At 33.5% G+C, this 18,243-nt stretch overlaps 1 protein-coding gene across 1 annotated transcript; it reads left to right on the plus strand.

Annotated features, from left to right (window-relative positions):
- Positions 1-4,420: 4,420 nt before the first annotated feature.
- Positions 4,421-18,042, plus strand: LOC133199654 (elongator complex protein 3). The gene is made up of 17 exons (XM_061335526.1): positions 4,421-4,508; positions 4,651-4,759; positions 6,917-7,007; positions 7,196-7,243; positions 8,578-8,648; positions 11,439-11,502; positions 11,942-12,010; positions 12,180-12,334; positions 12,445-12,525; positions 13,442-13,522; positions 13,771-13,897; positions 14,726-14,798; positions 14,926-15,046; positions 15,205-15,361; positions 15,658-15,885; positions 16,170-16,251; positions 17,947-18,042. The coding sequence occupies exons 1-17, from the start codon at positions 4,487-4,489 to the stop codon at positions 18,021-18,023; spliced, it is 1,656 nt and encodes a 551-aa protein (XP_061191510.1). The 5' UTR covers positions 4,421-4,486; the 3' UTR covers positions 18,024-18,042.
- The last annotated feature ends 201 nt before the right edge of the window (positions 18,043-18,243 follow it).

An 18,243-nucleotide genomic window follows, 5' to 3' on the forward strand; every position in this document is an offset into this window, starting at 1 on the left:
AACTGCGAACGATGGTATTGTTCTGCCGCCTACATCAGAGTCAATTTTCAAAAGCTAAGACATTTGAATGATTTTGGGTATTTTTATAGATATTTTTTTATGAATTTACATAAAGCATGACTAATTTGGGAAAACAAAGAGAGATAACGCTGGAACAGATGTTTACAGACAAAAAACAGCGAAAATGTCCATTTCCTTACCAATTGCAGAAGAAATTACAGCTAAAAAATTGTACTTTATCAATCTAATATGTTTGATTTTACATGGGTTAAACATACGAAAAAAATTAGGGCTCATTTATCCATATCCATGGGTATTTTATAATCTGGTGATGTTTTAAAGCCTGATTTCAATGGATAGTATCGTCTACACCCCCCCCCCTCCCCTAAAAAGAGTTGTAATTTTAAAGAAGAACTTTTTGACACTGGTACTTGATTATTAATCAATTACTATTGAACTCTTCTTTACATTCAAAAAAGTTTTAATGGCCAAATTGTCAATGATATTGAATTAAATGGGTGTATAATTTAGGCAGGAATCGAGAGTTAGTGGGCGTAGTTCTTTTTCATGTTAATGACTTTTGTAAAAGTGTTTTGCAGTTTTTTGAGAATCCACTTTTGATTTTACACCAATTCTCGAACAAGTAAACCTTACTACAGCAAGAATTTTTGTTCTTCGTAAATAAGATTGTAATGAAAGAAGTCTAAATGTGGCATCACTAGTCCAACATTTTGATTTAACTAAGTGTGCACCCGTATACATGTTATATTATTATAATCTGACTGTGAAATAAGTCTATTGTTTGGGACAAAATAGTTTACATTGGCTTCTACTTAGGTGTAAAGGCAAAGATTATAAGAATGCTTTTTTTTAAGTACAGCCATTTATTTGATATGGTTTCGGGGTTCTTCGAGTTGAAGTATTATTGATGATAGTTATAATGTATATGCTTGGAAAATTCCAAGCTTGCCTGGAAATATATGTATATTATAAAAAGGCATTTTCCTAATATTCGGGGTAGATCATCATCATATGTACACGAGTTTCTCCACGAGGCCCAATCTAGTTGGAACTTACGAAAACGGACCGGTAATTTTTTTTTAATTTTGGATATATATTTGTATGTTCCGAGCTTAGAAAAATTTGATTGAAATTTTGTTTCCTTATCTTGATTGTAGCAGAATGGGGGGAAGTTCAAAATATGGACCATTTTTGTGGTTTTACACACAATTATATGCCAAAACTACCTTATAAAAAAAACACCCGGATGTAAAATTCCAAATTACGAGGCATTTGATCTTTCGATTAGGGAAAAAATTCGGCCTGGTAAGTTTACGAATTGCGACAAGACTCGTTCATTTCTTAACATTAGATCAAACTGTCTTGAGATAGATCATGCACTCGTGCAGAAATCACACTGTGACAGTTCAAAAACTCATGGAATTGACAAATCAAAAAAAAAAAAAAAACTAAATGGTGAATTTTTTGCTTTTCACACATTATGCAATATCCATTCTTCATTTAAAAAAATGAAAAGAAAATCGGGGGTATCCTTTATTGTAGTGAAAAGGGGGCTTATCAAAACACAAAAATAGGACTTAAAATTATACCTAAGGTACTTTATAAGTCGCAGTAGGTTTACATATATCAACAAATGATTGTTGCATTGAATACGTTTCCCAAAATTAAATACCCCTTACATTATGAAAATTTTTTCTCTCCATTCTTCATTTTATTTGACACAAAACGTTGTTTTACGTGGAAACAGAAGGGGGGGGGGGTAAAACGGCAATAAGATTACAAAGTTTATGTACTTTATGCAGGAAACTAAAATATTCCTTCTTGGTTGCATTTAAATGACAGAATTTTTTTAAAAAGTTAATCTACTGCATGCATATTGAAGTTATCAACAAAACTGGTAAATAAACATTTACAAGGAGAAAGACTACATGTAATTACTTTGGTTGCAGTAGTTTTTCAATCCAAAAACTAAAATAAAATAAAACTTGTAATTTACTTAGAAATTGAAAATATCTCAAAAAGAAATTGCATATATATTACAAAGTGGCTTATTAATTTCAACAAGCACAATCAACTTGAATCAAGACCTACCAGGTATGCAAGAACAGCGAAATATTTTAGTGAAATTTGACGTCATTTTTACTGTGATATTATTGTATTCAATTGTTACGGCAATCAAGGACATTATGACGCATCTGAAACGCTGCGTTAAAACAAATGCGCAGATCAAGTAGGTTTGGCCTTGTTAATTATATGCCTTAATGGACTTTTAAGAATGATCACTGTTCGTTATCTTCCTTTTATCATTTCCTTCAGATTAACTATGGAATCAGAAATATATGGAGGTCAAAGTCGCCATAATTTGATGAGGGCTAAAAAATTTTTTACCCAAGATTCTTCTTGGCTCAAAGCTGTTCACAATACAATTGACAAAACAAACTGGAAAAGGTAGGTATTTATTTTGAATATAACTCTCAACAAAAAAAATATGTAAGTTATATTATGAACATGATGTATTTTCAATATTATGATGTTTATATTACAAGCATATATATTAATTATAACATGGGACAAATTATAGGAACATAGCATTCCATCCATATTAAAATATTTACAACTGGATTTGTTGGAAGTAAGATCAGTGCATTGTGGCAAAATGTTTATACTAAAGAAAATGTAAAAAAAAATACGTAAAACCCAAGAAATATTTAAGGCTACAGCATTATTGCAAATTATATAAATGATGCAGAATATGATTTACAACAATCTGATGATGTATACATACTTGTATGTGCAAAATTTTCAATGAAGAAGTTTACAAATTTTTAATAAAATAATGAAGAGAATTTCTCAATGATAATCACAGTTTAAATTGCATTGGTTAATGATGTAATATTTAACTATCACCAATGTGACAATGGTTGGATGACAAGCAAGGAACAGGCGATGACAAATTGGTACAACAATGACAACCCTTCACACCAGAGGTGATCAAAACCATGAAGTAAGCTTAAACAAAATGTATTATATACATACTTAAGTCAAAAATCTATAAATGTGTTGCTAGCATTCCTGGTAACAAATGTCAACCACATAAGGCTGACAGTAGGTGTACAGTAATAATTTGACACACATTTAGAAATCTTTGCAATGAGTGGCTTTCCATAACTTTATGAGCAGAGCAGCAGTCAGCAAGTTTTTTTCTCAAAAAAGCTTCTAAACAAATTTACAATGAGAAGAAAAAGAAATATGTGTATGTTGCATACATTTCTGTAGCAGCATTAAGCTTCATGCCTGAATTATTAAAAATATTAAAAACTTGATCATGCACTGTATAAGATGTTTTCAACATCTGAAAAAGTAAACAAAATTCAGCACAAGATAAATGAATGTATAGTTCCTCCATTTTTGAAATAATGGAACATCTCTTCATAACCCCACACTTCTGCACTGGGTGTCCCCGCACTCCTCCTCGGGACATCCCCAGAAGATGCAATTCCCCACACAGTTGTAACAAATAAGAAACACAGCAGCAATGAAAACGATGCTGCATATTGTGCAGGGTTTTCTCTCCAAGAAAAACCCAGTCAGATAGAGTACCAGGAACATGGCATGATTATGGAGCAATGCTGGGTTCAGGGGTTTGGGGATAAGTAACACTGGAATCAACCACTGAAGACAATACATTATGATGCTTCTTTAAGTGATGATAATTGCTTTCATGATGATGTTCTCTGCAGTCGTGGTATTTCCCCAAAATTGCGTATTACGCCATATTTTACGCAGCCGTAACAATGTTGTATTTGCTTTTCTTTCAGACTATACTGTTTCCAATGATGATTTCTTTTATTAAAGTTATTCTTTCTAAACAAAATTCTTTCCGTTGTTAAAAGAATCCAAAACAGCAAAAATTCCTCTCATTTCCCAAGATTTGTGAAGATTGTAAACAAGCAAATCTACTTTCGGTTTATGACGCATCCAAATCTGCCCATTGTTCTTCTGATGTAAAAAAGCCCGAAGCAAAATAACCTTTTCTGAGTAGAAATCGGATTAAATTAATTTCATATGAAACTGTAATATTGTAAAGTGAAACCATATATTTTTCTTAAAACAATAATGCTTTTAAGCCAAGTTTTATACTTTTTAAGACAGCTAAAAGCTGAGCATTATTACAACGGGGGCAGATTGACTCGTGCACTGCTTTCAATCATTTTCGCATTTAAAAAAAAAAATAAAAAAATATGATTGATTGAAGTTAATTTAATTCAAAAATTGTTCTGTGAAAAGAAATATATAACTGCATTATTAAGGCATTTAGTATATTATTATTTTTATATTTTCGAAAAAATATGCGAGAACATCAGTCTAACTTCATTTCCAGAAAAGGAAAGGTGAAGGTCGTGCTAACACGATGAGTGAATAAAAGACTAAAAGTAAAATATTTATTTCTGGAGGGAAAAAAAACATGGGGAAGAATAAACCCAAAAGTAAGTAAGATAATGCTGCAGTTGTTTAGAACGATATATTTGTTTAATTGTGTAGAATAAAATGTTTTTTGACGAAATCACTAATACAGAGAAAGACCTAAACTGCTAAACTCAAGATAAATAATTCAACCTTGTGTTTTAGCAATCATTCCTGGGTCTACTCGTGAAGAGTTGCTTGTAATGACAGTGACAGAAATTGTCAACCAGTTAATCCAAGCACACAATCAAGGAAAAGATGTTAACCTGAACAGGTAAAGGTAAAAACACAGCTTAAGTCAAAGAAAATAAGCCAATATTGACCATGTTGACAGGTGAAGTGGTAAAAACAACAACACAATCAAGGAAAAGAAGCTAACTTTGACAGGTGAAGTGGTAAAAACAACAATAAAGTAAATTTCGAATTGACAGGTAAAGTTGGTCAATAACAACACAATCAAGGAAAAGAAACCAATAGCTGCAAGTAAAGTGGTAAAAGCAACAATACAGTCAAGGAAAAGATGCCAACCTTGACAGGTAATAAAACAACAAATGTGAAGGAAAAGTTGTCATCTGTAATATGTAAGGTGGTAAAAAGGGGGAAAATGGATATCAACCTTTAATTAACATTTTTAATCAACACATCTAAGGAAAAGATGTCATCCTGAACAGTTAAGACTACCTGGTAAAAATGTCCATGGAACAGATACCAATTATTATTATGGAGTACTATCAGACAAAGACAGATTATTTGCTAGATTAAATTTATTTTCAACAGATTATACATTTAAAACCTTTGCCCTCCCCCCTTTCACAATCAAATGGTCATCCCTAAAGTTTAATTAAAACATCTAAAAAATTAGACGTACAGAATGCAGACTGCTTTTTTAGGATCTTGCCACAGTTGCTGTTTTTGAACACATCAGTTCTGGCTTTCTTCATGAACCGCTTTATTTAAATTAACATCTCTTTGATTGCCTCAACAATCCTTATTTTTTCCTTAATGCCAGTTATCAGCCTTTGAACACAAATGTGTACATTGTGTGTGTGTGTGTCTCCTTATGCACCTATTTCAAAACAAACAAGAAGTCTGTGAGCTAATGTTCACTAGTAATAACCCCACTCTGATGTGAATATAAGCTCTCATGAATCCCACCATATGGCATGCCTAAACAAAGAATTGCTAAAGTTTCAAGCATCTGCCTTGAGTAGTTGCTGAGAAAACTGCAACGAAAATTTGGTACGGTCAGACACATGGATTAACAGGAAGTTGACATCGGATTTGTAAAAAAAAAAAAAAAAAATTAATCCCACAATATGGCATGCCTAAACAAAGAGTGTGCTAAAATTTCAAGCATCTGCCTTGAGTGTTTGCTGAGAAAACTGTGCCGAAAATTTGGTATGGTCAGAAGCATGGATAAATAGGAAGTTGACATCAGATTTGTAAAAAAACAAATCCCATCATATGGCATGCCTAGACAAAGAGTGTGCTAAAATTTCAAGCATCAGTGATGAGTAGTTGCTGAGAAAACTGCGATGGAAATTTGGTACGGTCATGCAGACATGGATAAAGAGGAAGTTGACATCGGATTCGTAAAAAAAATGAATCCCACCATATAGCATGTGTGGACAAAGTTTGTGCTAAAACTTCAAGCATATGCAATGAGTAGTTGCTGAGAAAACTGTGACAAAAATTTGGTACAGACAGACGCACAGATAAACAGGAAGATGACATCATATTTGTACAAAAATAGATCTCACCATATAGCATGCCTTAACAAAGAGTGCATCTGCATTGATTTTATACTTTTTTTGCATCTCTACTTTTACTTTCGGCCATGGCAGGAAATACAAGTCTTGTTTTAAGAAAAATGAACTTGTTATACATCTGAATCATCTAAATACATCATTTGCTTATTTGGTAACTAAATGAACAATGACAATTATTGCTTCCAGGCAATATCAACAAAGATGTAATCAGCCACTTAAAGTTTTTGTGATGAGCATGAAAAAAACTTCTCCCATAATTTATGTACGTGTTGTTTTTGTCTACCTCATTGCTGTTGATATAAATTTTTAATTATTGTAGTGGTCATTAGAGACCAAATTTTCATTTCAAATCAAAGTGTAAAACTGCTACAAGTTTTGAGGTGTAAATCTCCCTCTTTTTCACCATATAGGTTAATGTATGTTCATTATGACCCTTTGAAATAAATTTTTGGGAACAAAGGGAATAAGGAAATAACAATTAAGATTAAAGAACACAACTGACTACAGTTTTGAACATTGTAACAAAGATATCTTGCTTTTAAGACAAAGGCATGTAGATTCTGAAAGTACATGTATGACAGCTGAAAGACTTTTTACCTAACACATTTTGCAAGAACTGCATGAACTTTTGATTTATTTCTTTAAATTAAAATATTTTTCAGAATCAAAAGCAAAGTTTCCAGTAAATATGGACTATCTAGTCAGCCCCGATTGGTGGATATTATAGCAGCTGTCCCACAGGAGTACAAAAAGGTCAGTAGGATAATAAGCTGCATGTATTTGTCTCTCATGATTATCATTTATCAAAATGCCTCCCAAATATTTGAAAAGAAGATTGCAAAATACAGTTTATAACTTTTTTTTATCTTTTAAGATATTCATCATTGATTTACAGATAAGCATTTCTTTTATGTGTAATGATAGAGGTCTATTTATTTAAGATTCTTCTGCCAAAGCTAAAAGCTAAGCCTGTTCGCACAGCCAGTGGGGTAAGTATTATATAATAGTGTTGTGTTTTGCATGCTTTGCCTAAATAGTAGTCAGGGTTTGACACATGGTGCATGAGCCGGAGGCGAGTGCGCTATGTGTCAAACCCTGACTACTATTTAGGCATAGTGCATGCAAAACACAACACTATTGTTATTATTATGCTGACTGTTGTATAAAACGACAATATTTTCTTCATTTCCAATGTTTCATCACCTCTTACATTCATGTTAGTACACCCCTATTATGACGTCACATTGTACGACATGTACGTCATAATCTTTTTTCCTTTAATTTTGAATGTTCCATGGATTAGGTATATGTACAGATAGTTTCAGAGAATTTTAGTTGAATGAAGGGGAAAAAATTGCAAAAAACTATTTTATAAAAAATATTTTGTTTATTTTTTTCTTTAAATATTTGAAACCAAGTTTATATATATTATAATACGTTGCTTTAGATAACGGCGTCTGTGGCATAATCGGTAGCTCGTCGGACTGTCAATCTTGGGGTCATGAGTTCGAGCCCCAGCATGGGCGCTGTCGGATTTTCTTCAGTAAAAGAAGCCATGCACTATTTCGGCATAGTATGCTTACACTATATAAATCCTTAAAACACTATGCAAAAATAGTTGAGTATTGATTATATAAAGACAAACTGACAGGAAGCATAATAATTGATAATAATGGAGCACATATTGTGCTTTATTTTTATGCCCTTAGATCTATCAAAGATTTGGGGGGGGCAGTATTGTTTTTGTCTTGTCTGTCCATCTGTCATTCTGTATTTCTGTCATGAACTTTAACATTTCCTAAGCTTTTGAACCACAGAAGGTAGAGACTCTTTATTTAGCAGAATTTTAGGTATATATGAGGGCAATAATATATTTTATCAAATTTTCAACATGCCAATTTATCTGTAGAAAAAAAAATTATAAATCAAATTTAAATGGATCAGGATTGGTATTCTGGAATTATAGATAAAGTATACATTGTACAAATTGTTTGGAAGGCTCCAAGTGTGGCAAAGTTCAGTCACATAATAGTAATAATACACATGGTAAATAATTATCTTCTGGATTTCAATGGTTTATCTTGCCAGTGGAGTTCTTTGTCTCTGTTCAATGTAAGTTGCGATGTTGTACACTCCACACAGAGTTACTCTGAGAGTGATTGGCATTAACTATTTTTGTGTAGTATCAATATTTTGGAAATGAATTTGTTAGTTGTTAACACAGTTTATAATAATTTATTCATTTATATGACTAATTTATGATTGCTACAATAAATCATAGGACCTTGGTAGTTTTTAGTACATATGTACTTGTTGATTGTAGATAGCTGTTGTTGCTGTTATGTGTAAACCACATAGATGTCCACACATTGCTATGACAGGAAACATCTGTGTGTAAGTATGACACATGTAGACTTCTTATTCAAAAATATATATCAAAGAAAATTGTTATTTTATGATTTCAGCTCAATGAAAGTATTACATTAAAACATAAGGCCTAAGTATCGCAAGCTACCTAACGATATGATACATATCACGATACGGTTTTGCGATACAACATGTATTACTATACAGTATGAGTTGTCAACAATTTAATTAGCTGTTATCTTTACTCATTCCTGTTTGCTAACCTCCACAGATACAGAAAATATAAAAAGAATGTCTCGATACACATAACCAAACTTACTTATAAGTGGAATTTTTAGTCCTAGCATTGTAATTTTTTCTTTGCTAACTTGTTTTCAGCCATTTTGGAACGTTAAAATTTGTTAGGTTATATGTAGATTTTACTGAAAAAACAATGAAAATTAATTTGTACTGTATCACAATACATACAACTCGATACAATATGCGTATCCTGAGCCCTTGTGATCAATACGATCGATGTATCACTGTATCGTTACACCTCTATAGAATATGTTCCTGTAGATTCTAAAGAACGTTTGATCATTATTGAAATATCCTCATCCATCTGTTACACTTTCTGGACATTACTAATCCTTGTTCATTTCTAGCTTGAGATGAGCTTTTGATGTATCCCTTACATTAGTGTCCCAGATTAAAGTTTTTGGAGCAAGTTTATTTCATAGTTAGCGACTTCTATTTTATCACTCAACAGGACAGCTAGATCAGCCAGTCCGTCCAGCATAGCTATATTGTCAAAACTGTAAATGTCTTACATACTCTGTTGCATAAAATGATCATCACACAGATTTGAACTTTCTGTCAATATAAGTTTTGCTAAATAAATACTTGATGTATTATTGAGTTACATTCTGTTTAAGGTACTATCCAGATTAATGAGTTACATTCTGTGTAAGGTACTATCAAGATGACCCAGATTAATGAGTTGCATTCTGTGTTAGGTACTATCTAGTTGATCCAGATTAATGAGTTAAATTCTGTGTTAGGTACTATCAAGATGATCCAGATTAATGAGTTACATTCTGTGTTAGGTACTGTAAAGTTGGTCCAGATTAATAAGTTACATTCTGTGTTAGGTACTATCAAGATGACCCAGGTTAATGAGTTACATTCTGTGTTAGGTACTATCAATATGACCCAGATTAATGAGTTACATTATGTGTTTGGTACTATCAATATGACCCAGATTAATGAGTTACATTCTGTGTTAGGTACTATCAAGATAACCCACATTAATGAGTTACATTCTGTGTTAAGTACTATCAAGTTGATCCAGATTAATAAGTTACATTCTGTGTTAGGTACTATCAAGATGACCCAGATAAATGAGTTAAATTCTGTGTTAGGTACTATCAAGATGATCCAGATTAATGAGTTACATTCTGTGTTAGGTACTGTAAAGTTGGTCCAGATTAATAAGTTACATTCTGTGTTAGGTACTATCAAGATGACCCAGGTTAATGAGTTACATTATGTGTTAGGTACTATCAATATGACCCAGATTAATGAGTTACATTATGTGTTTGGTACTATCAATATGACCCAGATTAATGAGTTACATTCTGTGTTAGGTACTATCAAGATAACCCACATTAATGAGTTACATTCTGTGTTAAGTACTATCAAGTTGATCCAGATTAATAAGTTACATTCTGTGTTAAGTACTATCAAGATGACCCAGATTAATGAGTTACATTCTGTGTTAGGTACTATCAATACCGGTATGACCCAGATTAATGAGTTACATTCTGTGTTAGGTACTATCAAGTTGACCCAGATTAATGAGTTACATTCTGTGTTAGGTACTATCAATTTGACCCAGATTAATGAGTTACATTCTGTGTTAGGTACTATCAAGTTGACCCAGATTAATGAGTAACATTCTGTGTTAGGTTCTATCAAGATAACCCAGATTAATGAGTTACAATCTGTGTTAGGTACTATCAAGTTGATCCAGATTAATAAGTTACATTCTATGTTAGGTACTATCAAGTTGATCCAGATTAATAAGTTACATTCTGTGTTAGGCACTATCAAGATGATCCAGATTAATAAGTTACATTCTGTCTTAGGTACTATCAAGTTGACCCAGATTTGACCCAGAGTTACAATCTGTGTTAGGTACAGTCCAGGTGGTCCAGACTTGGATTATGTATCAATTAGTTACATTCTGTTTTAGGTACTGTCCAGATAGCCCAGACTTGGATTATGTATTATTGAGTTACATTTTGTTTTAGGTACTGTCCATGTGGCCCAGATGGATTATGTATGAATGAGTTTTATTCTGTTTTAGGTATAATGTCCATGTGGCCCAGACTCGGATTTTGTTTTAATGAGTAACATTCTGTTTTAGATACTGTCCATGTGGCCCAGACTTGCATTATGTATTTTTTGAGTAACATTCTGTTTAAGGTACTGTCAAGGTGGTCCATACTCGGATTTTGTATTAATGAGTTACATTCTGTTTTAGGTACTGTCCAGGTGGCCCAGACTCAGATTTTGTATTAATGAGTTACATTCTGTTTTAGATACTGTCCATGTGGCCCAGACTTGGATTATGTATTAGTGAGTTACATTCTGTTTTAGGTACTGTCCAGATAGCCCAGACTTGGATTATGTATTAATGAGTTGCATTCTGTTTTAGGTACTGTCCAGGTAGCCCAGACCTGGATTATGTATTAATGAGTTACATTCTGTTTTAGGTACTGTCCAGGTGGTCCAGACTCGGATTTTGTATTAATGAGTTACATTCTGTTTTAGGTACTGTCCAGGTGGCCCAGACTCGGATTTTGAATACTCCACACAGTCTTATACAGGATATGAGGTAATTAAGCATGTTTTGGCCAAAGGTTCAGATCCACTCAGCTTCAATTGTTTATAAGATGACAGGAGTGGATTAAAACCCTTTATAGTAAAGATGCAGACCAGAAATACTGTACGTTCCTTATTTTACGCAAGTTCTTTAAGATCACAAAATGCCTTGAAGATGTCAAATTGCGAGAGCAGGAATTCAAGAGTGGACTGTTGACATGTATTTCAGGGATATAAAAATAAAAAGAAATATTTTTAGTTTGTGAGCAGTGCTTCTCATGTAAATACCAATAATGAATGCATATATATATTTAGGATTTTTCAGTTTATGTACGTCTAGTAACACACACACATATATTTGGCTTACAATATTAGATTTTCAGCAAGTCGGAAAAAACCTGGTATGGAATATTTTGGCAGATATTAATTTATACTGAGTTGATTTATTGTAGCCAACTTCTATGCGAGCGATCAGAGCCAGGTACAATCCATATTTACAGACAAGACACAGAGTGGAACAGGTAGTTAGTGGTTTACAGTGTATTGCAAAAGCATCATAGAAACATCTTTAAATTTTTATCTTCCAGTTTTTACATACATGTATATGTAGATTCAGAATCTTAAGTTACACTGTAGATACAGACCAGAATATAAAGTTTGACAGTCTTGGTAATTTTGTAAATATTACAGTTAAAACAACTGGGCCACAGTGTGGACAAAGTGGAGTTTATTGTGATGGGTGGCACATTCATGAGTTTGGCCGATGAATACAGAGACTACTTTATTAGGAATTTACACGATGCATTGTCTGGACATACAAGCAGCTGTGTTGACGAGGCAGTCAAGTATGATGCTTCTGATTATTACACAAAATTTAGTTTATTTGTTTCAGAAAGTTCACTGAAAATGAAAGAAGGTTGGTTTGCATTTAAATTTATCTTTATGCTAATTTCAGATATTCTGAGAAAAGTATGACAAAATGCATTGGAATAACCATAGAAACTCGTCCAGACTATTGTCTCCGTAAACACATAAGGTAATTTCAATTCATAAATCATCAGTCTTATGAACACTGTTTGGATTTTGCATGTACTTGTAGAAATGTTCATATGTGAGGGGTTTTCAAAAAGTATGTGGACTAGTGCCATAAAATCAAAACTTCATAGAGATGCATCAATGAAGTTTTACACATTTAGGTAGCATCATATTTTCTGTCTATAGAATAAACTCTAAGTCATAAGTTTTATTTTTTAATTTTAATAAATTGGTAATGTTTTTGTACGCAATGGTATGACCAGGTGGGGAAACCTAAAAAAGATTCAGAGAGGGAACTTAAGCACACTTAATGTCAAATTGTAGTCAGAGTGTCTTAAGTCAGTCATGACGATGCTAATGTGTGGCAGACATTTAACTGTGTCAAACAAATTGTGCCGGCATAATCAAGTGAGGATCTTTCCCTATGTATGGATCCATTACAATATTATGCATTGAAATCAGCTGTTCATGACATTGCAAAGTCATATGAACAAGGTAGGTCTTAGTCTCACTCAACTCCAATGAATCTCATCAAGAAAAATGTATTGAAGCAGAGGGAGTAGACATTGAGAAACAATCACATTGCCGGACATCATGAAACTCAACGGCGATAGCATTGGGTGATAATATTATGTCTTTATTTGGCAAATTATTAATGTGTCAAGCAAAAATTTTCAACACTTCTTAAACTTTTCTTGTTTTATGTTCCTTATTAATTTTGTAAGCACTTACTACATGTACATAATATCAATTTTATTGCATCAGCCCACAAACTTGTCGATATACATTGTATTCACATTTTTATGTTGTATACTTTTTTCAAAATAGTTTTCTTTATGGTGCTTATTAATTATTGTTTGCACATCATTTACACACATGTAAACTTTGTATTGAAAGACATAATCTGTTTTTTTTAGTGACATGCTTCGCTATGGTTGTACTAGACTAGAGATCGGAGTTCAGAGTGTATATGAAGACGTAGCAAGAGACACAAACAGGTGAACAAAACTCTGGCAAAAAGAGAAAAAATTTAAGAATTGTAGGCCTGTAAGTGGCAGAAAACGGAATATTCCATAGTCTTGGTAGATTACATGAAATATTTTAAACATTTGCTCTATTTTAGCATTTCATACAAGTGAAGAGCCACATGACCATTAGAAGATTCAGTATAATTAGTAAAGTATATTTGAAACATTGGAACATGAATCCAGAAAGAACCCTAAATGTTGTATGCTATGTCTTATAGAGGCCACACAGTAAAAGCAGTAACAGAGTCTTTCCAGATGGCTAAAGATGCTGGGTTTAAAGTAGTAGCTCATATGATGCCTGACCTACCTAACGTGGGCTGGGAGAGAGATGTCGAACAGTTCATTGTAAGTAAACTGAGATTTAAAAAAAAAAAAGGAGGTTGAGATTGAGTTTTGGAAAACAAAGTTGTACATGAGGGCATTGTTATTGCCATTTATGAGAAAGCTTTTAGAGTTCTAGCTCACAGAGGTAATCCCATCCCCAGATATAATACCACAGGTAAATACATAGGAGAATTGATATGAAATTAATTTGCTGAGAATAAAAGATTAAATACATGTATTGGTGTCATTTCCCATAACATTATTTGGAACAGAGGTAAAATTAGAGCATTGATCTCAAAATGTCAAACGATTCTATCAAAAAGATGTACTGACTTTTAAGAGAGTCAATTGTAAATCCCCGAAATAGCCTAAAAGATACATCTGACTTGTAAGTGGACCAACTTATAAGTTAATTGCATTCTTTTTGGTTAGTACCGGTACATTCTCTTTTCATTGATCACTTTTGAATCATTTTGCCCTCAGTTACATGTGAGTAATCATTTTCCAAATTGTTGTTCTATTTTGAAATTCATGAATAACATATATGTACCTCTACAGAAAAAGTAAAATGAACTGTAAATAATTGTAAACTTTACTTATGATAACAAGTTTTGCTAAATCTTATCTTTGTAAAATTTACAGTCATGTCTTTTTTTTTAAATTGAGAAGTATTTTTATTTATGCAAAAAAATAAATAAATAAAAATGATAAAACAACACAGAGTGAATTAGTGTATAAAATATGTTGCAATATTATCTTTGGCTTTTAAAGAAAGTTGTTGAACACAAGTTTTGAAAAATATGTAGATGTATATTCTTGAAAAAATCACATGATGTAATTTTTCTCCAGGAGTTTTTTGAAAACCCAGCATTCCGAGCAGATGGTCTTAAAATTTACCCTACCCTGGTGATCAGAGGCACTGGTATGCTCATTGTAACACGTTATTTGTTGATCAAATTGAATTTGTTTTACTAAGTTCTAAAACATTCGTTAAGCTGACCTATTAGTTTTATGTACAGTATGTAAGGCTATTTTGTTGATTTATTTAGGTTTATATGAATTATGGAAAACTGGTCGCTACAAGAGTTATCCCCCTAGTGGCCTCATAGATCTGATAGCTAGAATTCTAGCACTGGTTCCCCCATGGACCAGAGTTTATAGGGTCCAGAGGTTAGTCTCAAAGTTATTGATAAATGCAAAATAATACAAACAAAGAAAAAAATAAAAATAAAAATATGGATTTACAAACATATAATAAGTACATGTATATACATTACAGTGTGTCTTATGAAGTACTGTGTATATATTTGGGGTTTTGCTGATTACAGAGATATTCCTATGCCATTAGTAAGTTCTGGAGTAGAGCATGGAAATCTACGAGAGCTAGCTTTGGCTCGGATGAAAGATCTGGGGACAAGTAGTCGTGACGTCAGAACACGGGAAGTAGGAATTCAGGAAATCCACAACAAAGTCAGGCCATATGAGGTGAGAATTCAATTTCTCTTTTCTTTGAACAATCTTTTACTTAAATCTGTGTAATGCACCGTTCCTGACTATGATCATAAACTTAAATAGACCAATTATGCTTATAGTGTTGCACAATTACTATTAACCTTCGTCAAATTTTATTAGGCTGATTTGTAAAAATGTCAAAAAAAATTAAAAAAATTGTCTTTTGAAATTCTTGTTGATAGTCTCAGTGCACATGTAATTAAGGGTTTTGTAAATTAGTTCCTCTACCAGTTTGGAAATTACACTGAAAAATTAAATGTAAATATTAGGCAGAATTAATCAGAAGAGATTATTGTGCAAATGGAGGCTGGGAGACATTTTTATCATACGAGGACCCGGAGCAGGACATTCTGATAGGACTACTGAGATTACGCAAGTGTTCCCCCGACACATTTAGACCAGAACTCCGATCAGGCTGCTCTATTGTTAGAGAGCTCCATGTCTACGGAAGTGTAGTCCCTGTCCACGCCAGGGATCCCACTAAATTCCAACATCAGGTAAAGAGCAAGTCAAGCCAGTGGAATATGAAAGATGGAGAAAACATGATGTTTAGTTGTTACCCTTTCTCTAAGAAAATATTTCACAGGTTGATAAAAGGAAGGGGTTGGTTATTGAAGGGAATATGGTTCATTTTATAGGAATAACCATTTCCCTTTTGACCTTTCAATGTATAAACAAAATATAAGTCAATTTAAAAAATTCAGTTTTGTTATAAGTATCCAATGTGTTAAACCATCATTATGTTACTAATATTACATGTGTTACTAAAACTTGTTTGCAGGGTTTTGGTATGTTACTTATGGAAGAAGCAGAAAGAATAGCCAGAGAGGAACATGGTTCATCAAAAATAGCTGTGATATCTGGTAGGTTGTTAGCTGTGATATCTGGTAGGTTGTTGGCTGTGATATCTGATTGGTTTTAGGTTTTTAGCTCACCTGAGCCGAAGGCTCAAGTGAGCTTTTCTGATCACATTTTGTCCATCGTCTGTCTGTCGTCTAGCTGTCTGTCCGTCAGTCTGTAAACTTTTCACATTTTTGACTTCTTCTCCAGAACCACTGGGCCAATTTCAACCAAACTTGCCACAAAGCATCCTTGGGTAAAGGGGATTCAAGTTTGTTCAAGTGAAGGGCCACAGCCTCTTTCAAGGGGAGATAATTAAGAATTAGTGAAAATTTGGTGGTATCTTTAAAAATCTTCTTTTCAAGAACCACTGGGCTGTAAAAGTTGAAACTTATGTGAGACCTTCATTACATAGTGTAGATTCAAGTTTGTTCAAATCATGACCCCCTGGGGTAGGGTGGGGCCACAATGGGGGATCAAAGTTTTACATAGGAATATATAGGAATAAATCTTTAAAAGTCTTCTCCTCAAGAACAACTAAGCCATGATTAGTCATATTGATATGGAATCATCCTCAGGTAGTGTAGATTCAAGTTTGTTCAAATCCTAACCCCCAGGGGTAGGGTTGGGCCACAATGTGGGATCAAATTTTTACATATGAATATATAGGAAAAAATCTTTTCAACAACAGAAAAGCCATGTTTAATCATATTGATATGGAAGCATCCTCAGGTAGTGTAGATTCAAGTTTGTTCAAATGGTTGGGGGGGGGGGGGATAGGGAGGGTCCACAATGTGGGATCAAATTTTTAACAGGGGAATATATAGGAAAAAAATGTTTAAAAATCTTCTGCTCAAGAACAGCAAAGCCATTTGTTATATTGATAAGGAAGCATCCTTAAGTAGTTCAAAATCCAAGCCCCCCCCTTAAACTTTTCAATGCTGAAGTGATTTGTGTTTTTTCCTAGCCAATGTGCTCAGGTGAGCGATGTGGCCCATGGGCCTCTAGTTTAGTTGTGATATTTGGTAGGTTGTTAGTTGTGATATCTGGTAGGTTGTTAGTTGTTATGTCTGGTAGGTTGTTAGCTGTGATGTCTGGTAGTTTGTTAGCTGTGATATCTGGTAGGTTGTTGGCTGTGATATCTGATTGGTTTTAGGTTTTTTAGTTTTGATATCTGGTAGGTTGTTAGCTTTGATATCTGGTAGGTTGTTAGCTTTGATATCTGGTAGTTTGTTATCTGTGATATCTGGTAGGTTGTTAGCTGTGATATCTGGCAGGTTGTTTAATAGCTGTAATGTCTGGTAGGTTATTGATCTCTTCATGTGATTAGGGCTGTCTAGAGAATTTCAATATTGGCATATCAATTGATTAAAATTTGACAAATTGAATGATTTAAATAACAAAAACTTAACTCAAATGTTTAATTACATGTAAAAAGAATGCGGGATTTAACAGACCTTTGATGATGAGAAGTAAAATTTGCAAAAGGTTGCTTATGAGAGAAAGCACAAATCCTTTGAGATGAAGTAATGTGCATACGTTACTCTGCCATAATTCTGTAACAACCTTGAGTGGTGTGAGTTACATGTACATATTGTAGGTACACTCGCGTGCATGCCCTAAATACTCTGTCATGGTACTGTATCTACCACAAGTGGTTTTACTTACTTGTTCTTTAGTGTACATAATTTAAATAGTCTTCTCTCTATCTCTTGTAGGGGTTGGAACAAGGAATTACTACAGAAAGATTGGATATGAACTGGATGGACCATACATGTCTAAATCACTAGTCTAAATAAATAAATGTACTGAAATTCATTTGCATTGTAATTATTTTTCTTTTTTTTTTGTTTGTTTGTTTGTATGTTGTTTAACGTCCCTCTCGAGGAATTTTTCACTCATATGGAGACGCCACCACTTGCCGGTGGAGAGCTGCAAATTTTGTCCTATGCTCGGCACTTAAGGCTATTGAGCAGTGAGGGATCTTTATCGTGCCAGCACCTACTGCGACAAGG

Source organism: Saccostrea echinata, unplaced genomic scaffold, assembly GCF_033153115.1.
Source record: "Saccostrea echinata isolate AGI-Se365-2 ecotype Australia unplaced genomic scaffold, CSIRO_AGI_Sech_v1 ptg000034l, whole genome shotgun sequence".
Taxonomy (NCBI): domain Eukaryota; kingdom Metazoa; phylum Mollusca; class Bivalvia; order Ostreida; family Ostreidae; genus Saccostrea; species Saccostrea echinata.

What these genes read in the sequence shown, in the direction of transcription:
- LOC133199654 (XM_061335526.1), top strand. Translation starts at nt 4,487, where the DNA reads ATGGGGAAGAATAAACCCAAAA. An exon ending in AAAGATGTTAACCTGAACAG is followed by an intron (nt 4,760 to 6,916) that starts GTAAAGGTAAAA and finishes AATATTTTTCAG; the next exon opens with AATCAAAAGCAAAGTTTCCA. An exon ending in TGTCTCCGTAAACACATAAG is followed by an intron (nt 12,526 to 13,441) that starts GTAATTTCAATT and finishes TGTTTTTTTTAG; the next exon opens with TGACATGCTTCGCTATGGTT.